Below are 20149 nucleotides of genomic sequence, written 5' to 3' on the forward strand. Positions count from 1 at the left end.
AGTAGAATAAAATTCTTTATGTTCTCTACCTAAATTGCTACTTAGAGCGTCGAGACAGAAGAAAACAAAAGGCTTCAGATTGAAAATGTATTGCATACTACTGAATGAAATAAATATTTTTTAATAATGAATCCCTAAAACATAGTTTTTTAACGCAATATTACAAACAAACAAAATCGCCACAATATTTGTTTATTGTTTTCATTTTCTTCATGTCCTTAAAGAAATCACTTGAATTTATTCATACAACACAGTTAATTTATTTGACCCATCCAAGGTTTTTGTTTTGTCTATTTCAAGTAAACAATTTCTATACTCATTTCAAAGAACAGACAATGTCTTTTAAAGCACAATAATAGAGAATAGAATTCCAAAACTCAAGTCATCATCAAATAAATTCAACGCTTAATTAATGTTTGACCGTCATCGATACGTCAAGTGTAAATGAGTAAGTTTGTCAATTGAAATGTTTTGAAAATTATTTTGTCTATAGTATATATGAATAAATTAAACTATAATTTATGTTTGAGCAAAAAAAATGACAATATTAACGTTGAAGTTATTTATTTGTTAAAAAATACTATAGACAAATATTTCGAAAGAAATATATACAAAGGAGAACGTCATTATTTGACAGTTGAAGTGACGTATAATTTTGAACAACTATACTAGAGGCAAATTGACATTTTCTTGGAAATACATTGGGAAATTTCAGCAAACAACATGAGACTAACAGCTGATGGGATACCAACTGTCGTTGTCCCATATCTACACGGATGTTTCAAAAAAATAAAACTTTTCGTGAAATAAAATGACATTGCATGCATTCTTTGTTATTTTCCTAGGTATTGGGGGCCTTTGTCGCCAAGTGTTATTCGATTCGATTGTTGTTCTCAAGTTTTGCCATATTTTATTGTTTGGATTTTCCTGGCGCCATATCGCGCCAACCCCTTCTCCTTCGAAATTGCAATAAATTTCTGAATTGAATTCTCCGCGCACTAGTTTATATTAAATAGTATGTTGACTACATGTTTTTAATTGTTCCTCTTTCTTTTTATTTTTGTGGTACGTACATGGGTGAAGAGAAAAATCTAATGCATAAATTTAAGTTTGACTTTGAAACGAGCACAAAAAAAAAAAAACAAAACAAAAACAAACGTTTAATAAAACTTTGACTTTTACAAAGTTGTTCACAGTATTTGTTATTGCTGTCGATGCCAATTTACCGTTTTGTTAAAATATACAATAAGTTGTAAATATTTACAATTACATTATTCCACCTGTTGTCTCTCTCTGTTGGTATTGTTGTTGGCAACAAGTTCCAGTGTTAAAATAGAGATTTAAATAAATTAATGATGCCTCAATCGGATGTCAATGAATGGTAAATAAAATGCAACATTTTAATAGACTTGACATGCAATGGTCCTATTAGTGTAAATAGCAAATATTTAGATTGACATAGTTTGAAAAAAAGTATTTATTTTGGAGACATTTATTTCGAAACTTAAAACTTATCTAACTGATGGCTGTTCACCAAATAAGCATCCTGTTGAAGAGACTATTAAGTGACTCACATATGCAAAATCTTCATTGATTCAAAAGAGCATTGGACAGATGAAGCAATATTATTTTAGATCCTCACAATTTGTTCTGGTAAAAAATATTAAAAATGATTATTTTAATTAATTTGTTGGACCTTTTGTTGTTCTTGAGTCGTTAAGAGAAACAAAGAAGCCTTATATTGGTTTGTATTTTTATCCTAATTAATTTTAAATTGGGTTAATTTCATAATTGTACAACTCGCTTTCCCATAAGAATTTATTGCAAATGTGTTTTGCTTCGAAAATTTGTTGCTGTCGATAAAGCTGTCAATTTCCCTCCTAAGAGAAATATGATTGCTATCATAAATCAAATGAAAGTTTATACTGAGTTTTTCTTTATATAATTATGCTGGAAAATCTTTGCAATTTTTGCACGAATTAGTGTGCATGCACATGGTTATAATACTAGGCATTACATTTTATGTGAAATTGAAAAAACGACAAAAACGAAAACACAGACTATAAATTAACTAAAGTTTTGAATTAATAATAGATTAGTTAAATGACGAATACACCTTTAGTAAATGTTTTGATTGCATGCCACAATATAGTTTTGTCATGTATCTATTATGGCAGAATGTTATGAACAATCGATATCAACTTCTCCGGCAATTTTCGCTAGCATAAATTCCCTTTGGCAAAACTTACGTTAGCATAAATTCCCTTTGGCAAAACTTACGCTAGTGGAACATACCGGGTTTTAATTTATTCTTCTCCATTCACAATAATTTAACTGGGTGACATGTAATTACAATTACTTTTATTTAATAATATTGATTTTAAAGAAAATAAATTTTTTCAATTGTTGCTTTAGACCATTTCGAACTTATAGCTTGTTTGTATCATGTTGAAATAAGTAAAATATTTTAGTTAAAATTTTCTAAACTAAACCTAAGCCAACGTTGGTAGAAGAAGGTGATATCGCTCCTGACATTTAGGCAGCAATAAAAGCCTTAGGAAATCCGAACATAATGTCGAGGGCAGTCAGCCGCTGTCGTAGAGAGCATAATATCACTCTGTGCTGGGTACCTGGACATTATGGAATAATGGGAAATGAGGAGGCGGATGTGTTGGCTAAAGAAGGCGCATGCGGGACGAACAACATCGTTACAGATGTCTTCCCCCCGCTATCTTCATATACTTACTGGATCAAAGTAAGATACGATGATCTATGGAAGGAACGTTGGGCTTCCTCTGCGACCTGCGAGCAAACCAAACTGAACTCTGTTTTTCTGATGGCGACTCGCAGAGATGGTTAGGTTAGGTTAGGTGGCAGCCCGATGTATCAGGCTCACTTAGACTATTCAGTCCATTGTGATACCACATTCGTGAACTTCTCTCTTATCACTGAGTGCTGCCCGATTCCATGTTAAGCTCAATGACAAGGGACCTCCTTTTTATAGCCGAGTCCGAACGGCGTTCCACTTTGCAGTGAAACCACTTAGAGAAGCTTTGAAACCCTCAGAAATGTCACCAGCATTACTGAGGTGGGATAATCCACCGCTGAAAAACTTTTTGGTGTTCGGTCGAAGCAGGAATCGAACCAACGACCTTGTGTATGCAAGGCGGGCATGCCAACCATTGCACCACGGTGGCTCCCAGAGATGATCTGAGAGTATTGATAGGCATCATAACAGGACACAACACCCTTGGAAAACACATGGAAAGGATCGTCTTAATGACTGACGATATTTGTAGATGGTGTCTGGACCAAGAGGCAACGGAAGACTCCTACCATTTTCTGTGCCAGTGTCCAGCATTATCCTTTAGAAGAAACAAGATACTGGTCTCATTTTTCTTTCAGCGTATAACAGATGTACGGAACTGAAACATGAAGGATATACTTGCCTTCATAAAGGCCTCGGGATGGAAGACCTAGGAAAACTTTCTTTGGAACTCGCCTGCAAACTCAAATGATTGATGAGGACGAAGAAGAACAACTATGAGGAAGCACAATGGATCAACAGGGTCTAAGTGGGAGCCAGCCCTTTTTTGCTACGGGCTGGTCTCATCCTCAATAACCTAACCTAACCTTGGTAGATTGATAGAATTCAAATTGCAAAATACTCCACTCCACCAAAGGGTACTTCAAAAATTATGTATAGATATAAAATTTTGAGAAAATTTTCTATAGAAATACAATTTTTACAAAATTTTCTATATAAATAAAATTTTGACAAAATTTTCTATAGAAATAAAATTTTGACAAAATTTTCTATAGAAATAAAAATTTGACAAAATTTTCTATAGAAATAACATTTTGACAAAATTTTTTATAGAAGTAACATTTTAATAAAATGGGCCATAGAATTAAAATTTTGACAAAATTTTCTATAGAAATAAAATTTTGACAAAATTTTCTATAGAAATAAAATTTTGACAAATTTTTCTATAGAAATAAAATTTTCTATAGAAATAAAATGTTGACAAAATATTCTATAGAAATAAAATTTTCTATAGAAATACAATTTTGACTAAAGTTTCTATCAAGTCAATATCTTTAAAAATTTGAATTCTCGTTTTAGGTCATACTATCAAAGTCCATTGTGGGTAACTTCTACCTTTTTGTAGAAGTAACAATTTTCCCTTGTTAGTGCAAGCTAAAGACATTTAATTCAAGGTATAAGTTGATAATAAATCATTAATTTCGAAGAATTTTTTTTTATAATAACCACAAAAATTTGATCAAAAACTGCAAAACAAGTTTTGTTTATTTAGTAGTTTTTTGGTAGAATTTTCTTCACATTTTGATAAATTATTTTAGACCCGATTGGCAACTGTAACACCATTGTCACATATTTGAAATTTTAACAAATTAACGGTCATTTTCATGTAGCTCGTTAGGCTCAACTACCAGTTAGCAGAAAATAAATTGCAAATATATTCTCTCTGGTTAAATTTAATTGATAAATTTTTAGCAGTTAAGTTCCTAACTGGCATATGGAAAGTATAGGCAGGATGACAGATATGTTCAAAATACAGTTTAAAAATTCGTTAGCTAACGTGACAATTGGGGTAAGGCAGTTTTAGTTAGACTTAGCTTATATTGTCAATCAGAGTCTTGTAATATCAGCTGTGATAAAATCTCATTAAATGAATTCTAAATATAAATTAAACTAAAAAAGAAGATTTGAAAGCGAAACGAATGAACGAGTTAGAGATTTAATTATCACCAAATTTTTCGTATTTTTTCAATCAAATACAAATCATTGCAGTGATTCTTAAAAAAAAATAATTTATATGGATGTGTTAAAAACATTTACTTATCAAATGCTAAATTTATTACTTGATTACGTTTTTTTAGTCGAAAATATATTAACAGCTAATCCTTCAATAAAATATTATTACCAGACATATTAGAAATTTTGATTTAAAGAAAATATTAAATATATGAGCAACGTATATTGTTGTTGTTTTTTTGTCGAGTATATAAAACTGGCGCTAAAAACAAATGTTGTTTAATAATTTTAATTGTTTATCAATCAATATCATATATATTTTTATAGCTGGTAATTGATGGGCAATATGGACATATTGAACTAAATACAATCTGCAGTAAAAAAAGGCAAGTAAGAAATAATAAATTTATCCAAATAAAGTGAAAGCAATAAAAAATGTTGAAGGGAAGACTATTCTAAAGACGTAGTCAACATTTGACAATATTACAAAAACTTCCATGCACGTCAAAGTGTACATCATGGATGGGTTTGTAATATATTTCGGCGGACAATTATTCATTTTAAATTCAAATTGAAGTTATCCGAATGTTGACGAAATTAGTTGTACAACTAACCTAACAAACACATTTACATTTTATTCATATTTTCTGAGCGAGGATTTTGCAAAATTATTATAGCAACTTGATATTGAAGGATTGTGGGAGGAAGGTTAAAAAAATATGGCAGAAAATACAATAATTATAAATTTTTCTGATTTAAATAAATATTTTTTATTAATTGGTGGATACATTTGAGTCGAGATGAGTTGACATATTCTGATATGCAGTGTCATCAACGATGACAAAGTAGTGAAATCTATCTGTATCATCTTTGACTCTTGTACGACAAATTCATAAAACGGAATTTTTTGTTACTTGTAATCGGTATATTTAAATGGAAAATACCCGTTTTAGTTTCACAAAAATAAAGTCCATGCGTTATCATCAATCGTTTAGAACAATCTACATTTGAGACTAGAGTAAATGTTTATTTTGTATTGATCAAATATTTAACAATTTATTTAAACATTGATCTTACATAATGTCTTAGATGAAGAGTAATTGCATCAAATTTGTAAAATTTCCGTTAACAAATAAAACAAATACAATATTTACAATTATCTATGGGACGGTAGGTTAGGTGGCAGCCTGATGTATCAGGCTCGCTTAGACTATTCAGTCCTTTGTGATACCACATTGTTTGAACAATACAAACAATATTTTGTTTGGACCAATCCTGAAAATATATACACAGAAAAAAATTTCACGAAAAATTTTCCAATTAAAATTATAATTGAGCTTTAAAAAATATTCAATTAAAAATTTAATTGAATCAACAAATTTTTTAATTGAAACAAAAATCAATCACGAAAATTAATAGTATCAATTAATTATTTAATTGGATCAATTAATTTTTTAATTGATACTATCATTTCTGTGATTGAAGACATTTCAATTAAAAATTAATTGGATCAATTAATTTCGTGAGTGAATCAGAAATTTTTTTTGTGTGTATGCTTGAAGTAGAATGTGTTTTGGAGTATATGTTAGAGAAGGGATTTTTTTTGAAGCTGGTTTTCGTCAAAATTAATTAGTCAAAATATTATTACAAATGATTTTTCTTTATGTTTTTATATCAATGAAATTGATCGATAATACAGTTCAAACAATATGTCCTATAATTGAGTAAATTTTTAGTATCAAACTCGAGATGTGGATTTCGATTTGACACCGAAGTGTACCGGACAATTTTTTACTTCTACTTTCATACCAACACACAAAAAAACATTTTCTGATTCAATCACGAAATTAATTGATCCAATTAATTTTTAATTGAAATGTCTTCAATCACAGAAATGATAGTATCAATTAAAAAAATAATTGAAGGTCAATTAAAAAGTTAATTGATCCAATTAAAAAATTAATTGATACTATTATTTTTGTGATTGATTTTTGTTTCAATTAAAAAATTTGTTGAATCAATTAAATTTTTAATTGAATATTTTTTAAATCTCAATTAAAATTTTAATTGGAAAAATGTTCGTGAAATTTTTTTGTGTGAAGATATAAAATAAAAAGACATTTAATCGCACTGGCTGTAAAATAAAAATAAAAAATGGCTAAGGTAAAATTCTGTATATTCTGCAAAGCCTCTCGTACAATTTTAAGTAGGTTTTTGTTTGATTTTAAAATTTGTCTGGCCTTTAGGCGAATTTCTCTGAAAGCTTCCCGTTTAGGCATTTGGGGGTTAATGTGAGAAATCCACATCAATAACTCAACCATTGATTTTAAATAAACGTTAGAAAGTAGTAAATCAACGACTAATGTGTTCTGCTAAAAGAAGAACAGAAAAAAAGTTTTGCTTCAGCGCCAATACAAAGAAGAGAAAGTTGGAGACAAATTTTAGTCTTCTTAACTATTCATCTAATTATTAATGTAAGTGTAGTTGAAAACTAAAGTGAATAGTTGAAAACTAAAGTAAATTTTATAAAAAAAAAATGTCATGGCATGAAAGTCTCTTTTATGGTTGTAACAATTTTCTAAATTGAAACGTTTCCGAAACGTGAACCAATTTGAGTATGGCGAAAATTTGCTTTGTGGTTATGAAGCTCCAAACGAAAGTGTAGCAATTCAATAAATTTTGCTCGAGTATTATACTTTCACCAAAACAACGTTCAAGAAGTAATATAAAATAGCAATATTAAATAAAAAAAATTGGTATACAGGAAAAAGATTTATATGAGACACCAGAGATTTTTTATTACACAATATTAAGGACAAATTTCTTTAAAATTTCAATTAAAGAATGTCAAAAATTTTTTCATTAAATTTACAATACAAATCTTGGAAATTTTGTATTTTCTAAATTAAGATATGCAAAAATGATTAAATTCAAGAAAAATTACCTATATTGAGAAAAAAATTACGAGAAAATAAATTAGGAGAAAATTGCCTTTAGAAAATTTGGTTGAAATGTTTTTCTTTCAGAGAAAAGTTGTTGACACACATTTGGGTAACATTTTTGAATAGTCTCCTCATAGATTTGTATAATTAAAAAAATTAATAGTAGCTCTTTAAATCAATTAAAATATATATATTTTTTTTAATTTTAATAATCATCCTTCAAAATCAGATCATATGATCACTTTTAAGTTTATGGCAATACTTAAAAATTATTTTTGAATTTATTTGCAATGAATATGGCAAACAATAAAGTTGACATAATAAAATGCCCACAACAAATGAGATTAATTTTATGCAATCACCGCCCTCAACTATTATACTTTAATAATTGTGTGCTCCATATCTGAGGGTCAAATTTTGCAAACATAAAACGTCCAATAGACATAATATCATAATTTTATTTTTGTTTGAATCGTACAAAAATTATTGTAGAAATCGACAAAAGAAAGTATAATGCTTAAATAAATAAACAGAAGAAATGTCTACAATAAATATATAATTAAAAGCAAGTTAGTTTGATAAACTCTTCTGGCTTATTTGAGGTGAGCTTATGTTTAAATCATTACGGAAATAAAATTGAAAGTATAATGAAATTTGTACATAAAAAACTTTTGAACACAAGTCACGTTTTTTTCAGTTTGTTTAAGGAGAAAATTAAAAAATAAAACTGCAACATTAATACAAATAAAAATACTAAAACAATGCTTGGTTTGAAGTTGAAATTCGAAACTTCATATGATACAAGTAAAATGTCCTACATTAATGTTTTTCTAATTATGGTATTGCATTCAATCGAAATTCAAGTATTTCCTTACAGGTATCAAGCATATAAACAACTCTATCACAGCGGTCTTTAATCAGATTATTATGAAGTGAATAAAAATAAAAATTACGCAGTTAATGAGTCGAAAACAATTTGCATTGTTTCTTTATCATGAGAATTTTTTGTTTTGGCCAAATATAAATATTGAAATTATATTAATTATAATTCGAATATATTTATACCCTAAACCACATAGTGGTCAGGGTATAATAACTTTGCTCTGCCAAAAAATGTGCCTACCAGAAATATTGATTTTAGACCCCATAAAATATATACCGATCGTCTCAGAATCACCTCCTGGGTCGGTCTAGCCCTTGGTGTCCGTCCGTCCGTCCGTCCATTTATTTGTTGTTTGAAGGATTCCGGTCGCAATTATTAACCGATTTTGATGAAATTTGGTACGTGGCGCTTTTTTTGGCACAAGGACGAACGCTATTATTTGGAAAAAATAGGATCACATTTAATCGGTCTGTCACTTTAATTTAACCTAGTAGCATACTAACTCTGTAGGTTCAGAATCAACTATATCTTCTAATATCAGACATTTCTGTTCAGATTGTGATAAAACTCCCATGTACCCATTAATGTTCTTAAATATGGAAATGCGGTTTTCCCCAAACCTATACCATTGATACCCCACAAAGAATGTTCACTAATTCAGTACGGGTGGTTTAGGGTATGATATAGTCGGCCCCGCCCGACTTTCTACTTTATTCACTTATTTTTTTTTATTAACTTCAATTTATCTGCGACGGGAATATATATCCGAAAATCGCTTTGTTTATATATCAATAGAAAATATGATAATTTTTTAAAAGAGAATTAAGGCTCAATGTATTCCTTGAAAATACAATAGGTTTTCTCTACACAAAAAAAAAGCACCAAGTTTTGTCGTGAAACCTATACAAAAATTCAATCCAAAGATATTGACCATCACCTGAAGATTTTGGTATAGATTCCTTCCTAAACAATATAGTATATTCGGGAATCAAGCCAACCTTCACGGTTTTATGAAATTAATATCCGTTTCTAATTTATTCAATTTTTCTTTGGAATATACTAAGAAAGCTCTTCACGAACTGGTTAGTTTAAAGCCCCAAATTAAAACATATACTTCAAGTGAGAAAATTTCAGATAAACTTCAAATGAAGTGTGTAATATCTCCAAAATATACTTAAAGCCTATTTATCTTAAAATATGACTTTAACTGGAGGGAGGAAATTTCTATAATTGGTATTCTAATTTTAATGAAAACAGTTTTTAAAACAAGGAGGATAAACTTTCGTTAATTACAATTTCTTTAGTTTGTTAATAATTGCCAGAATCTTCATAGTAAGGTAAGTACAGGTTAGGTACACAAAAATCATTAAATCTAGGATGCTTAAATATATTTCAAGGACTAATGTATTTGAGATAACTAAACATATAAAAATTAGATCATATTAAATATCAATTATTATAATATTTTATTAAACTTTATTCAAAAAAATTAAGGGGAATTGCATTTTACATTAATTCAAACATTAATGCACGCAAATTGAATTAAGAGAAAATAACATTTTTTACATAAAAAATATTTTTTCAACACTATAAAAATGATTTTTTTCTCTGTGTTGTATATAATATGGAGTCTAGAACTGATATTCTTGTTAGCATATTATCAAACAGGTCAAAGTTATTATACACTGAATAAAAAACGGTGTAGAGTGTAATTACCAAAATTTATTAAATAATGTTAATTCTTTCAAATCCTTTGATTTCAAATTTAGTAAAACCGAGAGTATGGTTCTATATGCTTAATATACTTGAAGTACACAAAAATAATTAAACTGAATAAAATTTCACTAATAATGGGGAACGTTTTACTAAATAATAGTTTTAAAAATTGGATTTTCGATAACAGTTTTGTTGCGTGTAATATATTGGTCATTTTTTTCCAATTTGTTCTCAAAAACTTTACTTTAGGACCCAGTGGTCCAAGTGAGCCTAAAAAAATAACGGGCTGCCACAATACCTAATCTATATGAAATAAGATTTAATTTTTTTATTAGAATTCACCGAAGTTTAACGGTTTCTACAAACCATTTTCCACCATATATGAACAACCAACAGCGAACGAACAAACATATTTTATTTTCATAAGACCTTTCTATTGCAATAAAATCAACATTTTAACCTTGATTACGCAATGTATATTATGTTGCATATGTTAGAAAATCCGAAATTAATTAAATGTATATTTGAAAAAAAAACTCGCAAAAACATTTTGCAAGCATTAATGGCTTCATTTATATTTTTGAAAATTTTTGATTTACCTCACATTCCATGGCGGGATTTAATAATAATTCACACATAATCTTTATTAAACAAAGATTTGAAGATCTTATTAGCGCCTTTTCAGTCGCGCACGATTTTCAAGAGATGCAAAAATTTAGCTTCGCTCTCTTGTTTGTGAACACCCACGAGAATTGCAAACTTTTAAAATTTATTTATTTGGTTTTTATTCTTTTGCTTACGAAAAATACAAAAATCTATTTTCGGGATTTTTGGAAAATTACTGCTAATTATTAAACAAAACTTTTGCCGGTCGTTACGCTTTTGAATTTAACGGTAAACACACATGAAATTCGATTTTAATTGCTTATTGAATCATTTCAATAATATATGCTATCCATCCATAACACCGGGATATGGAAAAATAAATTCTTTTTTAAATTCGGATTTCACTTTGATTTATTTTTTTTTCTTTGTATGTACCAGAAATTTATTGCAAAAAAAAAACACAAATTTTGAACACAATAAACTATAACGTCTGTAAAGTTTTGCGTTTGCCAACATACTGATGAGACAAGACTGATGCCGGAGAGCAGCTGTTTGCTGCTGCTGGGTCAGACTTGGCCACTCAATTAGTCAGTCAACCAGAAACAACTCAACACTGGCTTATTTTGTTTTTGTTTGTTTGTTTTAGTGGGCTTCGAGTGTTGTTAGTCGTTGATCGCTGTGGTTGTGTTCTGCAGACGTGTGCGATTTTTTTCATGTCACACTCAGGGGGAAACTTGAAGCCATACTTGTTTAGAGCTACTCAACATTTATTTACTTGTCGTCTCAGTGAAAATCATTGGTATACCGGTTTTACTTCTATATCTTCTACTTCATTCGTTTGCCGACACGCCGGAGATACGCGTGTTAGTCGAGATACTTGTGTACTGATGAGATGTCTTGTGGGTCGAGAGAGAAACTCGAAAATAGCAATGGCATTTACAATGTATTTTTATTTATTTTGGTGCTAAAGGTGTCATCCATTGGAATATGAATTCTAGACCCAATCGTTCTGGCATAGAGTGGGGGGGTAAGGTGTAACACTCACTGGTGTATGCGATTCACACACTGAGGTGATGATTAATAAAAGATATCATGGAATTTGATGGGAAGGGTTTGTTTTGATATCTTTCTTTGCAAACGAATTGAAAGAGTGAGGTGCAATAACCTCAATTATCGATACGTCATTTCGAAACGCAATTTAAAGAGCGCAGTCATATATTATCGACACAAAGAAAATGGTAAACAATTAACAATTTTTTTTAAATCGTTTTCAAATATTATTATTAGAAAGCCAATAAATACCAGAATTATTTGTTGGAGTATTAATATATAACTTTGAGCTAACTAAAATTAGAATATTGGGAACTTTTACTTTTTAACAAATTCCAAAGTCGATATAAATTTTTCCTAATCTTCAAATTAGTCTAATCAGCTTTTGATGCTTTCCAAAATCTAGTTAAATAAACTAATCAATTTTTAATCATATTTAAAATCGACTTATCGATGATTCATGTTGGCTAAAACAGACTAATCGAATTTTGACGTTGGGCAATATCAACTAATCGAACTTTGGCGACATAAAAATTATAAATTAAGTAAAAAAAAAATTGCAAATTTTCAAGAACACTCTTTCAACATTATAGCGTTAAATTCATTATGTGTAAATCCAAGCAAATTACTATAAATGTTTAGGTGTTTTATTTATCTAACATGTTTGCCATTTAGTGAAAATATATATGCCTAAATGTATTGCATGTATTTTTACATTGAAGAGAACAATATCTCGTGTAGTTATAACAAACATTTTTCGTAGAAAACACCAATCACATCATTAATCTATATGACTGAGAATTCACTTTGTTATAATAATATGTAAATATTTTAACAAGTCTAGTAAAATATATATGATTTTTATGGAGAAGCAAAACAAGTGTTGTCCTACTTCAAAAAATATTATCGTAGTAAATACTTTTATAAATTAATTACATGGCATCACACTTGAATGAAAACCCGTAGACAAATGTTAAATAAAATATTTGGATCAGGTTACAATGACAGTACAGCGAAATATTATTTATTTATAAGAAATGTTCTTTAACCTCTAGTTAGTTGAACATTTATTTATACCAAGAAAAAAATATTTATATATACATACCTGTATATAATTTTAGATATAATTGCTTACTTCCACAGAAATTTATAATTTAGCAATTATGGAAAGTAATTGTACTACAAAAAAACCCTTGGAATGAGGAAATTGATGTCATTTTGGGATTGTAAAATGTTTTGTTTTTTTGTTAGTTGGAAATAATCTGCCAATATGAAATCGAGGATTTTAGTAACTTCATTCTCAATGACAGATTTTGTGGGGCTCCTGGATGAGGCTAATAAAAAATCGACGTACGACGTTCGAAGTTGAACCTTTGTGGTAATAGAGTCAAACGTTTCCACACTGAAAGAAAAGCTTATCCAGTTCCAAATATTTGTCTTTATTGTTGATTCTGAATCAAAAGAGCGAGAAATTACAAGATATCTTAAACCTTTTAAATTGAAGGTATGAATTCTTGATACTAGGAAACATATTTTAATTTATTAGATTTTTAGGAATTTGTTATTGATGTAGTATCGAAGTACTTCATATATGTTTTTAATGCAAGATACAATTTCAAATTTCCTTTTGGAATTATCAGCAGTTTTAATCTGAGCCACCGTGGTGCAATGATTAGCATGCTCGCCTTGCATACACAAGGTCGTGGGTTCGATTCCTGCTACGACCGAACACCAAAAAGTTTTTCAGCGGTGGATTATCCCACCTCAGTAATGCTGGTGACATTTCTGAGGGTTTCAAAGCTGCTCTAAGTGGTTTCACTGGAATGTGGAACGCCGTTCGGACTCGGCTATAAAAAGGAGGTCCCTTGTCATTGAGCTTAACATGGAATCGGGCAGCACTCAGTGATAACAGAGAAGTTCACCACTGTGGTATCACAATGGACTGAATAGTCTATGTGAGCCTGATACATCGGGCTGCCACATAACCTAACCTAAGGAACATTTTCTTGAAATTTTAATTAAAAGAAAATTTATAATATTTTCTTCAATTTTTCATTAATTTTAGACTCGAATCTTTGAGATTTGTGTTCCTCTGTTAACGTCGTATGTCTTAGGAGGTAAAAAGATTTACAGAAATAATCTTTATATTGTTTGAGATATTTAATCTTTGGATAATAATAAAAAAAGTTTAAAAATTCTTCAAATATAGACTTAGACTTATCTTTAGTATTTTGCATCTTTGGCTTAGTTTTTATTTTAATAAAGAAATCAATTTTTATTTTGAAGTATCTGTTATAATTTGGATTTTTAAACTCGCATTTGTTAATATATCACAGAATAAAAATTCAACCATAGAAATCAACATCTTTAAGGGAAGGTCAAAATCTCTGGATTCAAGTAAACTTTGTTTTGAGTGCAGAGACGACAACTCTTCTTTCTGTGCCTAAGCATCATTTTCAAATTTCAAAGGCTTGAAAACAAATCCTAATAAGGTTTATACAGTTTGTCAAGAAAGTGTTTTGACAATGGGATAAAAATTATGTTTTGTTCCAAAATTAAATATAATGAAATTTTAAAAAAATATTTTATTATGTATTTTGCAAAGTATACATACGTACACAGAATTAAAAATTTAATAAAATATTTAATATTTCAATTATTTCTAGAATTTGAAATATTTGGCAATGTCAAAAGACTTTCTTGACATACTGTATTTATCTTTAATGCTAAGAAATGCAAATTAGTTTACATTTTCTTTATGTAAAATACAATTTACCGAGTATTATAAATTGCATAGAAATATATCTCCAAAACTAAATATATACACATTCTTTAAAAAAGAATAATCTTTTTATTATATCAAAATAAATTTCTGTTTTATTATGGTTTCCCAAAATATAGATCACGTAATATTTATTTTTGAGTAAATATTTTGTCCAGTCCATTATAGATGCACTAGACCATGACCTTAACAAATAAATAATATTTGCAATCACATTGTACCACATTCTATAAACAATAAAGTCACAAATGATAAGATCTAATATCATTATTAAGTGCTCCTACCTATATCTATTAATTGATAATATTGAAATGTGTATAAAAAACTCATTATGAAAATTTCATTGTAATCTAAGTAAATGTTAGTCGGAATGTTTTTATTTAATACGAGAATGGATTATTAAAATCCCTATCAATTCTAAGGCAAAAAATCAAATTAATAAAAACAGCAACAATAAATGAATGTATTGAAATAAAAAATGTATTTCTAGCTTATATTGGTATGTATGTGGAAAAAAATTGATAAGAGAATTTATAGATTTCTCATCATTATATAAAGATTATACGATGGCTTGTGGGTATATAGTAATATTTCATTTATTTAAATTTATTGTGAAATTTATTAATTTCAAGATCATTACCACGTGTGCTAGAAGTATTCTACAAAGGCAGAAAACATGTAAAATTCTAATATATATAAAAACATGTTTCTGAAACTCGTTAGAAATTAGAGAACAAATCACTTAAATTTTTTTCCAAAAGAGTATGCACATTTTCAAGAGGGTTTCAAAGTCACAGTCACAAAGATTACGCACATTACTATCATAGTATATTTATTTATATAGGATCCAAATTAGAAAACCCAACATTTAAAACCGATTCGAATGATTTTCAAAAATAGACAGTTGTTAAAATGTGGGTTATGAATTTTCAACACAACATCGATCGATCTATGTACCAAAATAATTATTATAAAATGTGTTGCTAAGCGTCTACATAAGAAGCAGATAGTAACTGCTTTGGGATATAGAATATATTAGCTACAGTTAAAAGAAATTCATTATTTTTCCAACAGATGGCGTTATTTATCTGTATCTTGGGTTGAATACATCCAATGGGATTCCGTTACACAGAAAAAAAATATCACCAAAATATTTCTACTTAAAAAGTTGATTGAAGTTGAAAATTTTTTCAATTAAAAAATTAATTAATTAATTATTAATTAATTTTTAATCAAGATAGAAGCATTAAGCTAATAAAGTCAATTATTGCAAATTTTTAAAATTTTAATTAAAAAATTAATTGATACAATTTTTTAATCAAACTCGGAAGACTAGTTAGTTAAAAAAAGTGATGGATTTTTTTTATTTGAAATTTTCAAATTAAATCCATTAATTTTTCAATCAAATATTTTTTTTATGCCCAATTAAATCATTTTCATGATTGAAGTCATTTCAATTAAAATTAATTTCGTGATTGAATCAGAAAACAATTTTTTGTGTATATAGCCTTACAAAATTTGATATTTTGCACTAAAACATTTTTATTTCGTACTATAATAAATAAGCCATATTTTACAGTTTTTTAAGATATTTTTTAAAGCTAAGTTTTTTGAATCAGCAATTTTCTACACGCAAAAACATTTTTTTTTCTGATTCAATCACGAAATTAATTGATCCAATTAATTTTTTAATTGAAATTTCTTCAATAACGAAAATGATAGTATCAATCATAGTTTTAATTGGGCATAAAAAATACTTAATTAAAAAATTAATTGATTTCATTATCAAATTTCAATTAATTTTTCAATTGATTCAATTAAAAATTTAATTGACATTAAGTGCAAAACTCAATTTTTTAATTAAAAAATGTAAAATGTTAGTTTGATTGAAATATATTTTCTTTTTAAATTAAAACAAAATCCATCACTTTTTTATGTAACTTAGTCTTCTGAGTTTGATTAACAAGTTAATTATATCAATTAATATTTTAATTAAAAATTTTGAAATTTTCAATCATTGACTTAATTAACTTAATGTTTCTATCTTGATTAAAAACCCAGCAAAAAAATTTGGAAGTTCTTCTAAAGGCCCAACTTTAAAAGCACTTCCAAAATATCCTCCCAAGAAGTTCATTATTTTAGCTGCACAGGAAATTCATTTAATTCAATTTTTTATAACTGGCTTTTTTCATATTTTTAATGGACAATTTTTGTTTCAAATAGGTTAAAAATAGATTAAGAATTTATAAAATGGTAAAAATTATTTACATTTTTCTGAAAAAAATGCCAAATCCTTTCTAGAAAAATTGCGAATTTTTTGAAAATATTTGATGCCAAACGTTCCACACAAGCATAAGAATGCATTAAAACTCATTAAAAAATTATTTATTTGTCAAAATATAACCAAATTTCTTAATTCACATCTAAAACACTAAATTCGCATCACACCTTAAGAAGTGATGCAAATCCAATGCAACGGCTGTTAAAATGGTGGACATCCGTCCTACGACAAGCCCATGTTAAATTCATCGGTTCTGCGCCAATTTCGCACCACTTCCGGCGACGCTTTTTTTTCTGGGAAGTTACACACAAAAAAAAAAATCATCTTCAATTGGATCAATAACCAATTAAATTTTTATTTGAGATGTCTTCAATCACGAAAATGATAGTATCAATCACAGTTTTAATTGAGAATCAAAAACATACTTGAATAAATATGTAATTGATTTCATTAGCAAATTTCAATTAAATTTTTAATTGATGTCGATTGCAAAATTCAATTAGTTTTTTAATTAAAATCGAAACTATTTATAATCGCTACACTATATTTCAATCACTTTCTATAACTATTTTTAATCCTTTTTAGTTTGATTCAAAAATGTATAGTTTCAAAAAAACTTTAATTAAGAATTAAAAAAAAAACATCCATAATTTTTTTAAACTGTCTTAGTCTTCCGAGTTTAATTAAAAATTTAATTGTATCAATTAATTTTTGAATTGAAAATTTAAAAATTTCAATCATTGTCTTAAATGACTTAATGTTTCTAGTTTGATTAAAAAATTAATAGTATCAATTAATGTTTTAATTGAAAAAGTTTTCAACTTCAATCAACGTTTTAATTGGAAATATTTTGGTGATATTTTTTTCTGTGTAATTGTCAATTCATTTATTAATTGGAAAAATTTTCAACATAAATTGGAAATATTTTGGTGATATTTTTTCTGTGTACTGTGTAAAAAAATTTCACAAAAATTTTTCCATTTAAAGTCTTGAGTTTTAAAAAATATTGAATTAAAAATTTAATGGCTCAACAATTTTTTTAATTGAAACAAACATCAATCACAATTAATTTTTTAATTGGGTCAATTTTTTAATTGACTTTCAATTAATTTTTAATTGAAAATATTTTGGTATTATTTTTTCTGAAAAAAATTTCACGAAAATTTTTCCATTTAAAGTCTTGAGTTTTAAAAAATATTCATTTCTGTGATTGAAGACATTTCAATTAAAAGCTTAATTGGATCAATTAATTTCGTGATTGAATCAGAAATTTTTTTCTTTGTGTGTACCGAGATTATCGTTTCCATTGATAAAATTAAAAAATACCTTTACTAGGCGAATTTGCTTTTTAATTTTTTAATGAATATGGTCATATATGTAAAACAAAAGAAGTGCTTTGGATCAAATTTGTTGACCACTATTCAGAAAATTTTGTGTTGAATTCGACCCATTTTGTGCATGTCATGTATAAAATTATTTATTAGTCTATCATTTCTGTTTTCTGTAATGCTATGGAATTCTGAATAGTATTGTGTCGATGAAAATAGAATCCGTGCGGACTTATTGCGATGAGAGAAGTTCTTCTTTGTCCCTCATGGAAGGTTCGTGAAATAATAAGTACGTTTGGCAAGCTATGTTTCCAAATTTTGGATGAAGAAAATACTTTTTCAAATTGTTGCACAGCTGTAGTAAACATAATTAGGCACTTTGATTATCCTTATCAGAGATTTATAAAAAATATTTTTTGTATTGTTTATAATGCGTTCAACAAATTGCACTTTGTATGTATGGTAGATTACAAAAAACTGAAGAGTACTAAAAATTGACAATTGTTTTAGAAAATGGCCTATGCATAGGAACTGAGAAACGTAGGTATGACATACACACTATTCTTGAAGGTATTCAATTATTTCTTGATGTAAATTAGGGTTTCCATAATGTCGACAATGCGCGAATAACATATTCTTAAGCCCATCTAAAATTCATTTAAATTATGAAACCTTCACAAATATGTCCATTATTTTTTATTCAATTAAAATTGTAAATTATATAGGAGATATAAATTTGTTTTGGGTCTACTGGAAATTTTTATTTTTTATAAACGTTGTTGCTTGATATTGGCATCTCTATTACAAAAGCATCTATGTTAGTATCACAAGGGTTGGTTGGGTGGTTGATTTTTTTTCAGCTTCTGGTAAAACATTACATGAATTTGTGTTATTCTTGGATTTGTTTAGATACACGTTCTGTCTCAGGTTGGGTGTAATACAATATGCCACGAAATATTACACATAAATGAGTTGAGAAACAAGTAGCCTCAATCAGTCACTCAGTTAACTAGTCGTTTACTTAACCTAAAGTTTGGTATTGAAGTATAGATGAAGTTGAATGAAGTTGGCTTGTAGATGTAAAATAATCATAATTATATACTGTTTGCTTTTAAATGTACGAAAATTTGTACACAAAAATAAACAAAAAATTTAATTAAATTGGAAAATAGTCGGAAAAAATTATAGATTGCTCTCATTAATTTTTCAACTAAACCATAAACCTATCTCGGATATCAATTGAATAGATTATTTTTGTTTTTATGTTAAATCCGTAAGATTTTCAATTGACATTGTAATATTATTATTTTCATTATTGAAGCACTATAACTATAAGAAGAAAGTTTGCAATTCAATCATATCATCCGTTAATATAATTTGAATTTGTAATAAATAAAATATATTTTACTCCAAAAATTTCTTCATTGTGTTTAGGGCAAATAAACTGAACTTTTTCCGACCTTTGCAAAAGAAATCTCTGCAGCGCGATTCTCCGGACGCAAACGAAGTTATTTTACTATCATTACACTAAAAAAGTGAACGCTATATTTCACTAATGCCTATTTAACTTTATTTCAGTTCATGGAATTATTATGGAGAAAGTTTCCTTTACTCTATCTAAATTTTCTAAAATTAGCCAAAATGTTGTTTCTTCTTGGTGGATTCACTCTTTTTTTAGTATATTGTTTTCTGAATTATTACTGTTTGTTAAAGACTTATTTTTTCTGAGTGTTTCTATAGCGGTATACTCTGCTTAAATGTGTGTTCCACAGAATGTTTCT

The 20149-nt window shown here is 28.1% G+C and overlaps 1 protein-coding gene across 26 annotated transcripts in view; it reads right to left on the minus strand.

Moving 5' to 3' along the window:
• The window catches only part of mtd (TLD domain-containing protein mustard), a 467609-nt gene that overhangs the window by 14036 nt on the left and 433424 nt on the right, over nucleotides 1-20149 (minus strand). Inside the window, exon 1 of one of the 26 annotated variants that reach the window (XM_075290882.1) lies at nucleotides 10921-11446. The exons of the other annotated variants lie outside the window; for them this stretch is intronic. Within the exon in view, the coding sequence (XP_075146997.1) occupies nucleotides 10921-10959 (39 nt within the window). The 5' untranslated portion in view covers nucleotides 10960-11446. Of the gene's footprint in view, nucleotides 1-10920; nucleotides 11447-20149 lie in introns of those variants that run through there. 26 annotated transcript variants of the gene reach the window in all.

This window comes from Haematobia irritans, chromosome 1 (assembly GCF_050003625.1).
Source record: "Haematobia irritans isolate KBUSLIRL chromosome 1, ASM5000362v1, whole genome shotgun sequence".
Lineage (NCBI taxonomy): Eukaryota > Metazoa > Arthropoda > Insecta > Diptera > Muscidae > Haematobia > Haematobia irritans.